The sequence below is a fragment of the Phycodurus eques genome, chromosome 20, assembly GCF_024500275.1.
Source record: "Phycodurus eques isolate BA_2022a chromosome 20, UOR_Pequ_1.1, whole genome shotgun sequence".
Taxonomy (NCBI): Eukaryota; Metazoa; Chordata; class Actinopteri; order Syngnathiformes; family Syngnathidae; genus Phycodurus; species Phycodurus eques.
In genome coordinates this window covers 14987037-15004731 of record NC_084544.1, presented here as the reverse complement: position 1 = coordinate 15004731, position 17695 = coordinate 14987037, and the positions used below count along the sequence as shown (strand labels likewise).

Sequence of the window (17695 nt, the reverse complement as noted above, 5' to 3'; positions counted from 1 at the left end):
TTTCCATTTTGTATGCTATCGTGAAATACTGCACACACACACAAAGAAAAAAAACTTGGGAGAATTGCAGTTGATTCTAAACTGTAATCCAATCTCAACAAATCTACAAGTTGATCAGATGAAAATTGTCCTTATGCTGCCTTATGTTAGTTTAATGAAAGTAATAATAAACAACTGAAATAATGGGGTGGCACGTGTGTGCACACCCTCTAAAACTGCGAATGTGGCAGTGTTCAGAATTAACCAATCCAGATTCATCTTAAATGGCAGTCAGCGCATAATTCCTACCACTGAAATTCCCGATTAACCCCAAAGTTAAGATGTTCTAGTATGCTTTTTGCTTCCTCGGATAAGTCTGAAGGTTTTGTGCCGACAGGGTACTGTACTGGAACTGTTCATAATTGGCTCTGCCCTGACTTTCCATCGGAAGAAAATCAGCCCCAAAGCATGATGCTGGCACCAGCATGCTGAACTGTAGCTATGGTGTTCTTTTGGTGATGAGCAGTGTTGTTTGCACCAAACATACCGTTTTGGAATTATGGCTGAATAGTTCCACCTCGGTTTCATCAGACCATAACACGTTTTCCCACATGGGTGTTTTCCTTTGTAAGATGAGGCTTACCTCTTGCCACCCTACCCCATTGCTCACCCATATGAAGAGGTCAGAAGATCGTTGTAACATATGGGTCGTTCCACGGATGTGGTGAAATGTTACGGGCAATTATTCACGGCAAAATACATTAAAAGGCATCAAATATTAACACACAATAGTATCCTCAGTAATCGGGTATCAACATGTAGATATAAAATAATAATGGGTCAAGAATTTTCCACCACCAATTATTTTGCAATAAACCATATCTAACGCAGAAGTGCGACATTTTAGCAGTCATCAACGGAAACGGGCACAGTGTGAAAAATATTGGCAAAATCATGCAACCACTTCGCCAATATCTGCTAAAGGCGTGCGCCGACCACTCCACAGACGTTAATGACGTTCCACGGCCAGATTTCTGAGAGGCACTTATTAGAAATAGGGTAAATTAAGCACACAATCCTTCAATGTTGCTGCTGGCCTCTTGGCAACCTCCCTGATCATTTATTTTTGTCATTTCATCAATTTTGGAGGGATGTCCAGCTCTTATACGTCCTATTTTCTCCCGTTGATAACTGTCTTCACTGTGCTTGTACCCCAACCCCCTGACTAATATATCGGAACATCTGAAGATCCATCTGATGCTATGGAAGCTCTCTGCAGACTATGGCTTGTGCTGTAAAATCTGACAAGACAAAAAGGTCAGGAAAAGCCTACTAGAACCACTGAACTTTATTAGTGGATCAAAAGGCCTTGAAATGGTGGCAGATGCCTGCTGTCTCCCATTTAACACGAGTTTGAATGCGATTGGTCGTTTCTGAGCACAGCCACACCCCCAGTCATTAATCAAAACGGAGCAATATTATTTTCGTGAATATTTTTGTGTTTTATTGTTGATTTCTATAAGATTTCATCAGGGTTTGTATTTTGTCAATGCTATAATTAGTGTATACTTGCAGGTAGTGCTGTATATACTATTTTTTTTTTTTTTGTAATGGGTCTACAAATGTTAGATTTAGTACTTTAAACTGGGGGGAAAAAAACATCTGTTCCTATTACTACTTTTTACTCTGAATAATTTCTTTTACATTTTTCAGTTACTAGGCCTATAATTAAGACATCGGGGGCAACATTGAGCCCCAAATACAGTATTTAAGAATATGACTGTAAATGTGTGTGTGTGTGTGTGTATATATATATATATATATATATATATATATATATATATATATCAGAATATATGAAGGTAACTGATTCACTCGTCATGGTAATGACCTAAAATTCGTATATTTTGGTAAAGGTTGACAAATAACCTGAAAAAACGTCTTAAACTGCAACAATTAATGCTGAAAAGGACACTAAAACAACAATGAAATAAATTATATATATATATATATATATATATATATATATATATATATATATATATATATATATATATATAAGAGTACAAATATCACCAAAAATCTTCACAAATGCTAATTGTAAATATTACTAACTAAATGTAAACATTACTTATAGTCACACTGAGCAAGAACAACGGTGACGTCATACACGTGCGACGCATTGACTCCCCCGGAGAGAGGACAGGAGCACTTCGGAGAAAGCTCGCCATTAGTTTCTTGTCTTATTTTGGACAGCGAAAAGGTGAGTGGCAATTATGGTATCAATGCGAAACTCTGTACTTTATTTATTATAATATATAATTTTCAATTGTAGTAGCCTGTGTATAATGCAGCCCTATGGGGGCACAAGCCCGGATAAATGCAGAGGGTTGCGTCAAGAAGGGCATCCGGCTTAAAACTTTGCCAAACAAATATGAGCGTTCATCTAAAGAATTCCATACCGGATCGGTCGTGGGCCGGGTTAACAACGTCCGCCACCGGCGCCGTTGGAAATTCAGCTACTGTGGGTCGAAGTCGAAGAAGAAGAAGAGGTGGCAAGCGGGTTCTTCGGCAGAAAGAGAAGAGGAAAGCACAGAGGCTAGAACTGAATGTGGGGACTTTGAATGTTGGGACTATGACAATGGAAAGGCAGTTGGTCCTGATGACATTCCTGTGGAGGTATGGAAGCATCGAGGAGAGGTGGCTGTGGAGGTTTTGACCAGCTTGTTCAATGGAATTCTTAGCGCGTGAGAAGATGCCTGAGGAATGTCGGAAAAGTGTGCTGGTGCCCATTTTTAAGAACAAGGGTGATGTGCAGAGCTGTGGGAACTATAGAGGAATAAAGTTGATGAGCCACACAATGAACTTATGGGAAAGAGTAGTGGAGGCTAGACTCGGGACAGAAGTGAGTATTTGCGAGCAACAGTATCGTTTCATGCCTAGACCACAGATGCATTATTTGCCTTGAGGATGTTGATGGAAAAGTACAGAAGGAGCTACATTGTGTCTTTGTAGATCTAGAGAAAGCCTATGACAGAGTACCCAGAGAGGAACTGCGGAAGTCTGGAGTGGCAGAGAAGTATGCTAGAATAATACAGGACATGTACGAGGGCAGCAGGACAGCGGTGAGGTGTGACAGACGAATTAAAGGTGGAGGTGGGACTGGATCAGGGATCAGCCCTGAGCCCCTTCCTGTTTGCAGTGGTGATGGAAAGGCTGACAGATGAGGTTAGACTGGAATCCCCGTGGACCATGATGTTGGCAGATGACATTGCGATCTGCAGTGAAAGCGGGGAGCAGGTGGAGGAACAGTGAGAAAGATGGAGGCACGCACTGGAAAGCAGAGGAATGAAGATTAGCCGAAGTAAGACAGAATATACGTGCATGAATGAGAGGGGGGGTGGGGGGAGAGTGAGGCTCCAGGGAGAAGAGATAGCAAGTTTATAAAACAGTGGTGAGGCCAGCCATGATGTACGGATTAGAGACCCCCCTCGTCCCATTTTGACTGCTTCATGAGTGAATACAATAGCAAACAAACAGTTAAAAGCATGTCTCGTCTCTTCACAGACATGTCATTTTTTAGTAGTGATCCCAACTTCTGTCCCGAGTGTGGGAATGCTCTTCCTCTACCAGGGATGGAAGACATTATCCGCTGTCCCCGCTGCAAATTTGCCACTTCTATATCAGGTACTTTTATACCTCTCCCATTTGACATTGATAACGCCGTTAAATTATAACCACTGCGTATTCAATATTTTGGTGTCCACAGAGTTTTCAGGCCGGGAAATTCGCTCGACAGTCGTCTTTAATCCAGTGAACAAGTCTACTGTGGTTCTGGACGGCAGTGACGACTCTGACATGAAGGGTCCTGTGGTAAGATGGAATACTCTCCTGCCTGACTCTCGAATGCATTTTTAGGCTCCTCTCGCCCATTGTTCATCACGGTGTGCGTGATGGTTCACTGCTTTAGATCGACAGACGCTGCTCTCGCTGCAATAAAGAAGGCATGCTTTATCACACCAGGCAGATGAGATCTGCAGATGAAGGCCAGACTGTCTTTTTCACTTGCATGCATTGCAGGTAAAAATGTCAAATTTGAAAAATGACTGTGTGTTATTTGCTGATGATTGTGTGTGTTGCAGGTATCAAGAGAAGGAGGACTCCTGAGCGGATTTCCATGTGGCTGCTCTGCTTTTTTTTTTTTTTTTTTTTTTCTTCTTTAACCCCATTGGGTCCTCATCTTTTTTTAATTTAGGCTTATCCCGTTAGGTGTCGCCACAGCGCATCATCCTTTTCCATGTAAGCCTATCTTCTGCATTCTCGTCTGTAACACCAACTGCCCCTCTCGTTTCCTCACGACATCGATCAACCTTCCTTCCTCGACCTCTTTCCTGGCAGCCCCATCGTAAAAATGTAAAATACGAGATTGAATTTAAGAACCAACACCTCTTGGCCCCCCATCAAGTCTCTGCATTGTTGAACAATTCAATTGTATTTCTCACTCATCCATTTAAAAAGAAAATGTCATCTGAAGATCTTTGTACAAGCCATTTTCACACTTCTTAAGACCTTTTCTATCAGCCTTTTTCATTTCTAGACTAACTCTTCTCAATGTATGGTTTGATTTGAAATATCTGTTCAACAAAAAATGTTTCTTTTATAGATGTAATAAAGTCTTATATATATATATATATATATATTTTTTTTTTTCCCCCAAGGCATCCCAGTGAAATAGAACTGTGTTCTGAAATCTGTGTGATGTGTTAAGTGGTGGCAGATTTGACCTACTGAATCATGCCGGAACGATTTGCTATCAGCAGCCCAGTTCCCTAGTGTTTAGCACATCTGCCTCACAGTAATCTCGAGTATTCTGTCTTCCTCTCACATTCCCAAAAGTTGCATATTAAGCTAACGGAAGTCACTAGTACCCGTTTTGAATATAAGTGAATGATGGTTTCTTAATATGTGCACTGCTATTGGGTGGTGATCAGTCATCTGGGATAGGCTCCAGTTCGCTCGCAACCTCATTGAGGACAAGCGGGATAGAAAGTGGATGGATGGATGATTTGCTCTGAATAGAGCCAAATACCCTATTTCTGAAGATGAGTTGATATTAATATAGTACTGAAAAGGAATGCAAACCTGAGCTAGCTTTAAAAAAAAAAAAAAAAAAAAAGGAATAATGATGTAGGGTGAGCCCTCTTGAACGGCCCCTGAAGATAGATAAATTAGATACTTTATTCGTCCTGTGAGGGGAAATTAGAGTGTCAGCAATGTTCACAATCACATGCAAAAAGAAAAACAGGAGCAACCAAAAAAAATGGCTCGTACAAAAGCAGCCCGCGTTGAGGGGGACCTGAGGAAAATTAACATATCATCTAAGAAGGAATAAAGGGAAATTTTAAGGTGTTGCCTGCTGAGCTGTGGCAAGTATAAATATTGTCCAGTTATGTCACAGGAGTAGCCATGCAACTAGTGCAAAGGGAAAGTGTTGAAGTGACTGGATATACTGTATAATGACATGTTGATGAATTAAATACAAGGTATGTATTAAGCATGCAAAGAAACTTAATATGCCTTGTACCATCCATCCATCCATCCATTTTCTGAGCCGCTTCTCCTCACTAGGGTCGCGGTCCTCAGGATTTCCAACCCAGAGTCTTGGTAATACAATTGTATTGTAGCCATTTGGCTGTGTACATACACAGCTCGCACTTTAATGCACATGCAATGTTGGGTACAACTGTATTTAGCTCCACAGAGGTTACGGATACAATCTTCTGAGGTGTCCATAAACTAGAACGGATGGGATTCATTCTAGTCTCAACTGTTTCCTCTTATTCACCATCCTGCTTTCATGAAATATATACAAGCGTGAATGAATGGATGAAAGCAAACGGATATATCAGGTTCACACTGGGATATCCAAGCCGACTCTTGAAATAGAGTCGTGATTCTAATCTCACTGTACTAATTTTGTTACGAGAATTACAAACACAAAGATTGGACTTCAACATCTAAAATATTTGTGCTGTTGTGGTATTTGTAAGCCAAAATGCACAATATTGGTGTTATAGAAGAGTAACCTGGATCATACAGAGAGAGTAAGCATATAATAGTAATAAGAGAGAGTAATCATAGATTAATTTGTTCTGACAGTAAGCTACTTTACTAACTTCCATCCAATTTATTTGCTCATCCTCTTTGGAGTGGGTCACGGGTGAGCTGGACCCTATCCCAGCTGACTTTGGGTGAGAGACGGGGTCGACCCTGGACTGGTCGCCAGCCGGTTGCAGGGCACATACAGACAAACAACCATTCCTATGGACAATTTAGTCTTCATTTCATCTAACACGCATGTTTTTGGAATGTAGGAGGGAAGAACATGCAAACTCCACACAGGAAAGCCAGAGCCCAGATTCGAACACTAAACCTCAGAAGTGTGAGGGAGGCTGTACTAGCCACTTAACTCACGACACCGGCCTACTTCACTAACTTAAATTAGTAAATTATTAATGATTAAAAAGTGTGCCTAACTAATTATGCGAGTGACTTAGCGTCCACTGACGGGAGGTTCCAAAACTCAACTGTTACTAACTAACTGCTACTCAATCATGCTCTTGGAGTATTAAAAAGGTGATTTTTCTTAAAATGGAAACATTGGGTTCTCGATTTAAAGCTATAATCCGTGATTTCTGGCGCCCCCTAATGCTGTAATTCAGCATGACAACAACACCTTCATCGCTTCAATATTTAAGACGCAGGCTAAATGCTTGTCCACCCTCCTCCTACTTCCAACCCCGCATGCTTTCTCCTTTCTCTATAGCTCAGTCGACCTGCAACGTTGTCCATATATGGGCCTGCCCGTTCGTAGGTAAAATACGTCATTTCCGCTACGTCGTTTTAGAACGCCACCAAGTGATCCAGCGCAGGAATGTATAGGATGGTCACTAAATATAAAAAACATACATATTGAAAAATATAGGGAGATGTGTCAAACGTTTATAGGCTCAATCAGCAGTCTGTCTTCTACTCTTATAGAAGCTTGGGTGAAAATTACTCATTTTAAACAAAATGTAGTTGTGGATTATAGCTTTAAGATAAAGCATGATGGAATGAGCAATGCCTTGGTCAGAATATATAATTTACGTGACCATATTTGTGCTGAAAAATGATTGCTGATCTTCAGCCCGATGTCTGTTGTCGTACTAGAGCGGCTCCAATTACCGGAGACAAATTCCTTGTGTGTTTTTTGGACATACTTTGAAAATAAAGATGATTCTGATTCTGTACCTATGCATGATATTGCACATTGAGTAATATTGATTGTACATGTGAACAATACATATAGGTGACATTATTGTCCTGCGTCCAGGAATGTTTCCCTCACACCCAGTGGGGAATTGTTTGGGAATTACAACTGATTCTGTGACACTGATTTCCACCCATGATACTTTTTGGTAAATGATAATGTATGAAAAACCGCTTATGAGGTGCTTAAAAAAAAAAGCACCAAGCGTTATATAAGCTCGTCATTAACAACATGAACCGTAAGACTTATTTCCCCAATGGAATTTATACAAAATATGTTAATATTAGTCATCCTTACTTAGGTTATAGATTTTCACAATATTTAAAATAAAATGAAATGAAAGAAAACCCGACTTTTGCCGGTTCCTTCCTTTGCAGTGACTGCAGTCGTTAACCAAGCCTCTAGATGGGAGTAGTGCATTCTTTTAACTTATCCACGATAGCGAAGTAGGATGACAAGCCAATAAGAGCGCACAAAGAATGTCACATGGCCCGGTAGCGATCAGGCAGTTTTGCAAACTATGAACAAGACACCCGATCCGCTTAAATGGCCGTCAAATGAAGCCAGCAAGAAGCCGAATTCCAACTATGCGGCTTTTGTGCTCCATTGAGTCAATTGAGAGAACGACATCGTGAAAAAAACAGACCCGTTTTTAGGTAAATAAAGCTTCTTGAACACATAAGACAGTTGAAGCTCAGGCAATGAAAGCCCGCATTGGTTCCGACGAAGCTATTAGTTGTAAGTTTGAGTTCTCACTATTTGTGTGCTCATGTTTTATGTGCCTTTTCATCGAAGTTAGTGACCAGAAAATGAAACTGCGAGTCCAGCTGCAGTGCAAGAATTTGCATGAATACCTCAGAGAGCTGAGTCCAGAGATTTTGGACCGACTCTACAATCATCCGGCAACATGTCTCGCTGTCTACAGGTAAAACCACTGTAGCGTTTGCTAGTGGAAATAGCATCATCGGGGATGTGAGCTATTATAGCTGACGTTATGTTTTGAAACTCCGCAGGGAGCTTCCTTCTCTGGCCAAAAACTATGTGATGCGAATGCTGTTTCTGGATCAGCCTCTTCCGCAGGCAGCAGTGGCATTGTGGGTGAATAAAGAAAGCAAGAAGTGAGTTACTTATCTTTCATGGGCGTTTATAGCCATTGTTACAGCTGGTACCCACATATTTTCATGTACAGTATGCCAGAATTCATCTTGGTGTGTGGCATACACGTGTGTGTGTGTGTGTGTGTGTTTTGCTTCTGACCTGAGGAGTAAACGTATACTTTGCCCGTGCCTATGCAAATCTCTTGGATGATGTTGTTGCTCACCAGCCAGCCTCTTTGGGAGGCAGCATCATTTAAAGCATAAACACACAGTCAGGTCCGTAAAGATTGGGACATCGGTGCAATTTCCATCATTTTGGCCCGAAACCACAGTGTATTTAAAATGAAACGAATGCAAACAATGTGCTTTAACTGTCGACTTCCACTTTTAATTTGAGGTTGTTTACAGCCAAATCAGTTGAACGATGTAAGAGTGACAACAGTTTATATATGTGCTTCCCACTTTTTAAGGGACCAAACGTAATGGGACCATTGGCTGCTCGGTCGTTCCATGGCCAGGTGTGTGTGCGTTTGTCCCCTTTACAGTGACATGGATGATTTTACTTTAATGGTACAACTCACTTCGCTCAGTGAAATTTTGAATAAAAGCAATGAGTGTGTGGAAACTGTTGACAGACATTTTTACTGTCTCTGCAAGTGTTGCTTGAAACGGGTCCTGTACTATTTAAGGAAACACGAGCAATATGACCAAGCTTCTCCCGTGTTTATATCCTTGCTGGACATACGATAGTTGAAACACTCGAAAAGCCTACAAGTGTCTATTGAGAATGCTTTTGAACAAACCTACAAAGCCACTTAAGATAAAGACGAGAAAATAACTTGTGCACCGGGAGCATTTTTTTAATTTTTTTGTCGTCAGATGCGTGTGATTTGGTCACTTAATGAAAACGCCTGACCCACGTTATGTTTATCCCTGCCGTGCACATTTCAGCAACATTTTAATTCTAAAAGTGTAACAGTTAGATTAAGTGTTGGCCGTACGTTCCTGCCTACACTCGCGTGACTTTGGTGCGGGCAGCGTGGGTTCAGTTCCCACTCAGTGACGGTGTGAATATGAGTGCGAATGGTTGTCCATGTCTAAATGTGCCCTGCGACTGATGGACGAAACGGATAATTACAGATTACTTAAAAATATTAACCGATTTTAATCACTTTTTGTGTTCCAAACAACGCGGAGCCTTTGTCAGCGCACGATTTCCAGGTACACCGATTACAGTGCCGCTCACGTAAGAGCTCGGCTACCATATTGGATGAAATGGCATTGCTAAGACTGGGGGGGGGAAATTTCATTTAAACAACAAAACTACCTGACGGAAACCTTGATGAGTGTATGTGTAAATTGTGCAAAATGAGTTTTCATACCACCGAAGCATTTCAACCCTGTGACATGTGATCCGACGTTTTTAATTTATTGGCAATAACTGTTTTAAAAACTACTATCCTGAAATGGCACTTTAAATTGAGGTCTGTTTAATTTTGCCCTGGGATGTTTTCTATTAGTTTTTCATTTCAATGCAATATTATTGAAATGCAATTAAATGCATTTTTCCAGAGTTAGCAATAACACTGTCTGTGTAAATTATTTGATTAATTGTCCACTAAAATCCATTTAAATTACACCTTGTTGCTTTTTAGGACAAATCTTGTTGTATGATTAAAATGTGATTAAATTGAGATCAATTAATAACAACAAAAAAAAATTTATTTTATTTTTAAATCAAGTCCCACCCCTAGTTATGCTTTAATTTAATTACATTTTTAATTTGACTGCTACATATTTTATAGTACTGTATTGTCGTGTCACGTGAATGCAAATCAGTCAAGTAATGTGAGGCAGTTTACCATTTGAATTGTGTTTAAATAACGGTTAACTTGCAATAAGTTATATTATTCATTAGACTACAAAAGGCAGTTTATGACGACAAGTAAAATAAATAGATCATGTTGAGAGAGAGAAAAAAGTTGTTCTCTTTCTGAACACAACAGGTACCAAAACTGTACCGAATTGTGGCCCCAAAAAATCGTGTATCGTCCCACCACTGATTAAAAAAAAAAAAAAAAAAAAAACATATTTTCCCCCCAATAATTCATTATTCATTAAAAATGGATTACCGTCCTCCACTTCATTTTATAATTTCTTGTTTTGTAACTTCCTTTTCTGTGTGTTCTACGGTGGCACCAATACATAATTGTTTTGGCTTGTGCAACTATTAGTTACCTCTAGTCACATCAACAAAAGCATTCTGTTTCAGATATTTTGTTTCACAAAATAAGTTCTTTCATTCATCCATTCAGGGAAAGAGCTGACACAATTTGTTTGACATTTATCAAGTAATCGCATTGGAAAAATAGACACGACTTGAATAGAATAAACATATTTCATAGTGTGGCCTTTAATAGCTTTGTAGCTAGTTGTGTAATGTGTGCATGCAGCAAAGAGATGCGTATGATCAAATTTCAACTATCATAAAAATGCAAATGATCATATAATCTAGTTGTTTCCACTGAGATTATATTATATATTATATTATATAGTCCAGTTCCCTGTCCACTGTTATAGACAAATGTATTTTTTTGCAAATTCCCAGTTCATTCCTGTTACATTTGCTTATGTACAGTGGGTAAGGAAAGTATTCAGACCCTTTTTAAAAATTTCACTCTTTGTTATATTAAAATAATTTAAATTCATTTCCTCCTCAATGTACACACAGCACCCCAGTGCTCCCTACCTCCCTACCCAGTGACAGGAAAAAATGGAATTGTTGACATTTTTGCAGATTTATTAAAAAAAAATAAACTGAAATATCACACAGCCATAAGTATTCAGACCTTTTGCTCATTATTTAGTAGAAGCACCCTTTTGAGCTAGTATAGCCTTGAGTCTTTTTGGGAATGATGCAACATGATTTTCACACCTGGTTTTGGGGATCCTCTAACATTCCTCCTTGCAGATCCTCTCCAGTTCTGTCAGGTTGGATGGTGAACGTTGGTGGACAGCCATTTTTTAGGTCTCTCCAGAGATGCTCAGTTTGGTTTAAGTCAGGGCTCTGGCTGGGCCATTCAAGAACAGTCACGGAGTTGTTCTGAAGCCACTCCTTTGTTATTTTCCCTGTGTGCGTAAGGTCATCGTCTTGTTGGAAGGTCAACGTTCGGCCCAGTCTGAGGTCCTGAGCACTCTGGAGAAGGTTTTTGTCCAGGATATCCCTATACTTGGCCACATTCATCTTTCCTTCGATTGCAACCAGTCGTCCTGTCCATGCAGCTGAAAAACACCCCCGCAGCATGATGCTGCCACCACCATACTTCACTGTTGGAACTGTATTGGACAGGTGATGAGCAGTGCCTGGTTTTCTCCACACATACCGCTTAGAATTAAGGCCAAAAAGTTCTATCTTGGTCTCAACAGACCAGAGAGTCTCATTTCTCACCATCTTGGAGTCCTTCAGGTGTTTTTAGCAAACTCCATGCAAGCTTCCATGTGCCTTGCACTGAGGAGAAGCTTCCGTCGGGCCACTCTGCCATAAAGCCCCGACTGGTGGAGGGTGCTGTGTGTACATTGAGGAAACAAAATGGCTGATTTTAGCAAATTGCTGCGATATAACAAAGAGTGAACAATTGAAGTGGGTCTAAATACTTACCGTACTCACTGTATTAATTCCTAAACATTCAGATTAATTCCCATGGAAATGTTGTTATTTTTATATTTATTTATTTATCAATTTTTTTGAGGTGATTTAAGAAGTTTTCTGTCAAAAGTTGGGAATGATCTGCCAAGCTACCTTTGGTTTTCTTCACCAAAGAAACCATTGTGCAATCCTTCACTTAAGATTTATTGGAATTCTAGTCCTTTTGATGTTGTTGAGCTGAGCGGCTCCAGACATTTTAAGGCAGTTACTGAAAACAAACCACATTTTCCATTCATTTCATGATACGTGTTTTCGATGGAATCCCTGCATGTTTTTGGAGAGTAATGTAAGGAAGGTTATGCTGTCAGACTGGGGAGGGGGGGGCAACTGAAGTGCATAAAAGTAAAGTGAGAAGTGCCTTCAGGTTTTAAGATCCTTTTCCATGGCAAAAACAGTGAAGTCAATTTGTTGAGTAACTTTGATTCTGCTGTCTCCGGCTCCTTAATCACCACAACCACCCCCATCCCACAGGGATCATGATGAATGCGTATCAGTGCTGGCAGGACTCCGCCTTTGGCACAGTCAGCAGCTGCAGGGTGGTCTGCAAGGATATATCCTGAATCCAGTGTTCAAAGACAACCTGAGGATAGCGCTGCTCGGCGGGTACGTCTGCTTTCCATTTCATCACGTGACTGCCTCTCCCAATGTCTTCACTCTGTCATCACTCACTGTCTTTTTCAACCGCTAATTTCGCACTGAACTTATTTTACTTGTATAGCTATGCAAATTCCATCAAGATTCAGGTTGGGAAAAGCTAAGTTTTAGTTTTGTTTCCCGCTTGTCCATGCCAAGCCGTGGCCAGGCTACATCTGTTTTTTTTTTTTCCTTTTGAGCTGGAAATAAAAGGTGGAACATCTGTGCATCATTTTCTGTGTTACAGTAAGTTTCACTGAAAACGCATTGAAGAGAGTTACACTTGCGAGTTTGATCATTTGGGAGAAATGGATCACTTGCTGAGGCTGTTTGCTGAAGTTTTACTCTGTTCAAGTGATTGAGCCAGCAAACATTGACAATAATGAACACAATATGTTCATATGTACGTTCTTGGTGTGAATACTTGTGTACCTGTTGGTATCCTGATGAAAAAGTGTTTTTTTTTTTTTTTTGCCGGCCTTCATAGTTTTCTGCAATTCATTTTACGGAATAACTTAATGCAGAATGTAGACTACTGTATCTACTCACCAATTGCCATGCAGAGCAGGTTGTGTTGAATGCTGTTATCTGGTATATCCAATAAATACAGATCCATATACCCTATTTTCACGGCCATAAGGCGCACTTGAAAGTCTTTTCTCCAAAATGGACGGGGGGTGCCTTATGTGTGCACCGAGTTCCAAAATCTGTAAATGTTGTTGTGACTTTAACGAGCGCTCCACTTGACTGACTGGGAGCATTTCCCGCCGACACGCTGCTTATATAGAGGAAGGCGGACGTGACTGAGGACAGCATGCGGACGTAAATGGGGAAAGGTGCGCGTGACAGAGGATGCTAAAGTCACGCCCCCAGTCGGTATAGAGTTCCGGTATGTGCTATGTTCGCTTTGGCTAAGGACCCCCCCGAAAATGGCACCTATGAAGAGGCACGCTTACGAAGCACAGTTTAAACTGCAAGCTGTTTGTTACGCGGAGGAACATGGGAATCGAGCGGCCGCAAGAGAAGTCAAGATCAACAAATCCATGGCTCGCAAGTGGAGGAAGCAGGGAAACGAGCTTCGCCAAGTCAAGAAGACGAAGCAGAGTTTCCGCGGAAACAAGGCGAGGTGGCCCGAGTTGGAAGACCAACTCCAGCAATGGATTAATGAGCAAAGAACAGCGGAGAAAACAAAGAAGCGTCTCTACTGTCACCATTCGACTGAGTGCAATAACTCGGAGCTTGTCATCATTCAGGGAGGCTTGACGAAGGAACTCCATCCAACCTTTGGCCATCGGTGTAAAAAGGGCGTTCAAAGTGAAGTTGCGAGCGGCGCGGGAGGGACTGAGGACAGATGGCGTACACAGCTTCACTAAGACTAGGAGGCAGACTGTGTTAAATACAGCAATAGACCTCGTAACTGAGGCTGCGCCTTTTAATACGGTGCGCTTTATGGTCGTGAAAATACGGTAGTTCATGAAGCATTTTTCGTCTCTGTAGACACAGCCGTTTTTGTGTGATGTCAATCAACTGCTTCTCGGTGAAGATTTGCTTAAAGTTGTGATTTTCCTGCAGACTTTTCCTAGTAGGAGGTCCTAGTCTACCTTTCCAACTGTTTTCCTGAAATGACACCAGAGGCAGACTGCGTTACATGGAAAGCATTTATTTACATTTAGATCATGTTTAGATGAAATAAATTAATACATAAATACAATTTGCAGGAAAATGTTGCTTTACACATCAAATTTGAAGATTTTGTATGAGTAGAGAACAAACACCCAGCGAGGGAAATAATTACAGCGCCTGAAATGTTTGACACGTCACCATTTTTCTCATTTAATATATTTCCAAAGGTGCTATTGAACTGAAAATTTCACCAGATGTTGGGAACAACCAAAGTGATCCATACATACAAAGAAAGTAGAACAAATAAGATCAGAAATTAAGTTTGGAAATGTGACATGACACAGGGAAAAAGTATTAAACACACCAACTGGTATTTATTTAATACTTTGTACTAGGCTTTACACGATCAGGAATTTTGGGGCCGATCAGCGAATTGAAAAAAACGATAACCGATCACTGATCCGATCAGAAGATGGAGGAATGTGTCTATTTAAATGTTCATTTCCTGTATATACTTTTGTACTTAATTGCTCAAAAATTATATTTACAACAAATGATGTATCTTTGTTCATCTCTTTATGCCAGTGAGGCATAGTAACAGACAGAACAAATGATAAATTGTCTTCTATTAGATGGCAGGAAGTACATACAGTAATTAATGTAGCCACTTTTGTTGACATTTTTGTTTGTTGGTGTTCCGTGAGATTTTTCAATTGTAAATTATGTTCCTTGGCTCCATAAAGGTTGGCAATCACTGCTCTAGTCAGATTGTGTATTCTAATCAGTCAGGCCAAACCAACATTACATGACAGAAATAATTGGTGTTAGCTTACTGAAATTAAATTACTTCACCCACACCGAAGCTTTAGAGCATGATTCGACAGAGCGGCGGCATGTTTACGTCCAATCGTTCGTGGTACCGCTAGCTTGCTGGGCTACGTAACGTTTTGTTGCCTGCTTGCGAGCCGTATCGTATTCAAAATACGGGAACATACCTCAAGCAAGCCTTAAATGAACGTCCTCTCCTTTCCTGAGCACCAGTGACCACCAAGACACATTTTTCCCCATTTTGTCCTTATTATACAAAGTCGGTGCACTCCACTCTTGTTGTCGTCGCCACGGTGTATCCGGTAGCATTTGAGTTGACAAGATAAAGCCCAATGATTGTAAAAAACGGGATGCGGTGGTATCGGAATACAAGATTTTATTGCCGTAGTCTGACATATTGCAATCGTGAGAGCACATTTGTCTTGTAGTTTGATCCGGCCGGGCATTACGTGTTGTCTAAGACGTGTTGCCTGTTCCCCACTGCCGAAGTTTTTTTTTTTTTTTTTTTCTTTTTTTTTTTTTTTTTTAAATAACTTCATTGTGCATCAGATATTTCCAATACTACGTCAAAAGATGCGTGACAAGGCTAAAAATAAACTACCTTTTGGATTCAAATATACTGAGCACGATGGCGACGCGGAGCAAATGTCTTTTGCGTCATTGATCGTATCAGCGAATTATGACATTAAAGCCGATCAGCATAAAATGCGAAATATCGGCCGATACCGATCAGCCCGATAACATCGGTGTAAAGTCTACTTTGTACAAAAGGCTTTCTTTGCAATGACAGCTTCAAGACGCTTCCTGTCAGGAGAAACTAGTTGCATGCATTGCTATGGTGTGATTTCGGCCCGTTCCTCCACACAAAGCAGTCTTCGCATCTTGAAGGTTCCGTGGGCTTCTTTTGTGGACCTTTTAGTTTCAGTTCTTTCCATACATTTTCGATTGGATTTAAGTCAGGTGATTCGCTAGTGCATTCTAGCTGCTTTATTTTTTTCCTTTGAAACCAGTTGAGTTTTCTTGGCAGTATGTTTTGGATCATTATCCTGATGAAATGTCCACCGTTGTTTCATTTCCATCATCCTCGTAGAAGCAGTTTTTTGTCAAGAATGTCTCTGTACATTTGCCCATTCATCCTTTACCAGTACCATTGGCTGAAAATCAGCCCCACACCATCAGGTTCCCACCTCCGAACTTCACTGTTGGTATGGTGTTTTTAGGATGATGTGCAGTGCCATTTCCCCTCCCAACGTGGTGTGAATTATGGCATCCAAACAGTTCAATTTTGCTCTCATCTGACCAGACTATATTCTCCCACAGTTTAACTGGCTTGTCCAAATGTTGTTCAGCAAGCTTTAAACGAGCTATGACATGCTTTTTTTTTTTTTTTCAGCAAAGAGGTCTTGCGTGGTGAGTGTGCATACAGGCCATGGTGGCGGATTACATTACTCACTGTTTTCCTTGTGACAACAGTACCTGCTAATTCCAGGTCTTTTTGAAGCTCTCCATAGATGGCCATTGGCTCTTGGACAACTCTTTTGATTCTTCTCTGCACTCCTCTGTCAGAAATAATGCGAGGGAGCACCTGATCGAGGCTAATTTATGTTGGTATGATTGTCTTTCCACTTGCATATTTATGGCCCCAGCCTTGCTCACTGGAACGTCCAGAACCTTAGATATGTGCCTGTAACCAATGTTTTGCAACAATTAGTTTGTGATCGTCTTGAAAGAGCTCTCTGCTCTTACTAGGGTTGGGCATCGAGAATCAAGAACCAATTGTAATGGGGACTAACATTCCAGTTCTCCCGGAACCGTTCAAATAAAACAAAATTGGTCCTCCATCCCCGAAGAAGTTGTGGCGAAAAACAACGAAGAAGCGGCGTAAACCAACAAAGAACGCGCATGATGTCGTGCTTGTGCCCAACGGCGGTGGTAGCGAACAAAAGTGTCTTAACTTTGTTAAAATTAATGATGTTTCACGATGTGTAGCGTCTTGATGTGCTCCGAGCCTCAGTCTACACTGCGCGGAGCTTCAGTGAAGTCAACTCTGTCAATTAGGTGGCAATAAAATACGTCTATGCCAACATTGACACAGCTAACAAGATAAACAGTTGCGTGCACTTTTGCACTGATGTTTTTTATCATTTATTTTAGTCTTCAAACCAACGTAAGCGCCAATGACCAAAAACAAACCCCCAAAAAACTTAACATTGGGCTAAAACTTCACCGTAGCAACTTTACATCACAATTGGGACAAAAGTCACATAAATGTTGTCTCACAGTATCACAAACACATAACCTTGTGCCTCATCTGTGGGTAGGGAACGTAATCAGCGTTTTATAGCATTTGGTTCCAGCAATTAAAAAAAATAAAAATAAAAACACCGGTGCCGTATGAAGTTACTTTTCGTGCCACAATGCTGAGTTCTGGTGCAGGAAGTCAAGTCAAGTTAAAATTTGCACATAGAAACCATTTGACGCGATGAAACAGTCCCAAATAACTATTTTAACAATGCT

At 40.7% G+C, this 17695-nt stretch overlaps 2 protein-coding genes across 4 annotated transcripts in view; both read left to right on the top strand.

Moving 5' to 3' along the window:
- Positions 1–2161: 2161 nt before the first annotated feature.
- polr1h (RNA polymerase I subunit H) lies at positions 2162–4647 on the top strand. Of its 2 annotated transcripts, none has more exons than XM_061664972.1 (5): positions 2162–2242; positions 3547–3666; positions 3749–3852; positions 3950–4059; positions 4122–4647. In XM_061664972.1, the coding sequence occupies exons 2-5, from the start codon at positions 3549–3551 to the stop codon at positions 4144–4146; spliced, it is 357 nt and encodes a 118-aa protein (XP_061520956.1). In that variant the 5' UTR covers positions 2162–2242; positions 3547–3548; the 3' UTR covers positions 4147–4647. The 2 variants fall into 2 exon arrangements, with proteins under 2 accessions (XP_061520956.1, XP_061520955.1); XM_061664971.1 differs by lacking the exon at positions 2162–2242 and adding an exon at positions 2447–2658.
- A 3148-nt stretch (positions 4648–7795) lies between these two features.
- gtf2h4 (general transcription factor IIH, polypeptide 4) overlaps positions 7796–17695 on the top strand; it is a 41081-nt gene continuing 31181 nt past the window's right edge. Inside the window, exons 1-4 of one of the 2 annotated variants that reach the window (XM_061665161.1) lie at positions 7796–7947; positions 8091–8216; positions 8305–8409; positions 12566–12697. In XM_061665161.1, the coding sequence (XP_061521145.1) occupies positions 8101–8216; positions 8305–8409; positions 12566–12697 (353 nt within the window). In that variant the 5' untranslated portion in view covers positions 7796–7947; positions 8091–8100. Of the gene's footprint in view, positions 7948–8086; positions 8217–8304; positions 8410–12565; positions 12698–17695 lie in introns of both variants that reach the window. The other variant, XM_061665160.1, reaches the window with a different exon arrangement.

Excerpts from the sequence above, each read along its gene's own strand:
- polr1h (XM_061664972.1), top strand. The coding sequence starts at position 3,549 with ATGTCATTTTTTAGTAGTGATCCCAACTTCTGTCCCGAGTGTGGGAAT. Across the intron at positions 3,667-3,748 it reads ATTTGCCACTTCTATATCAG|AGTTTTCAGGCCGGGAAATT; the intron begins GTACTTTTATAC and ends TGGTGTCCACAG. Across the intron at positions 4,060-4,121 it reads TTCACTTGCATGCATTGCAG|GTATCAAGAGAAGGAGGACT; the intron begins GTAAAAATGTCA and ends TGTGTGTTGCAG.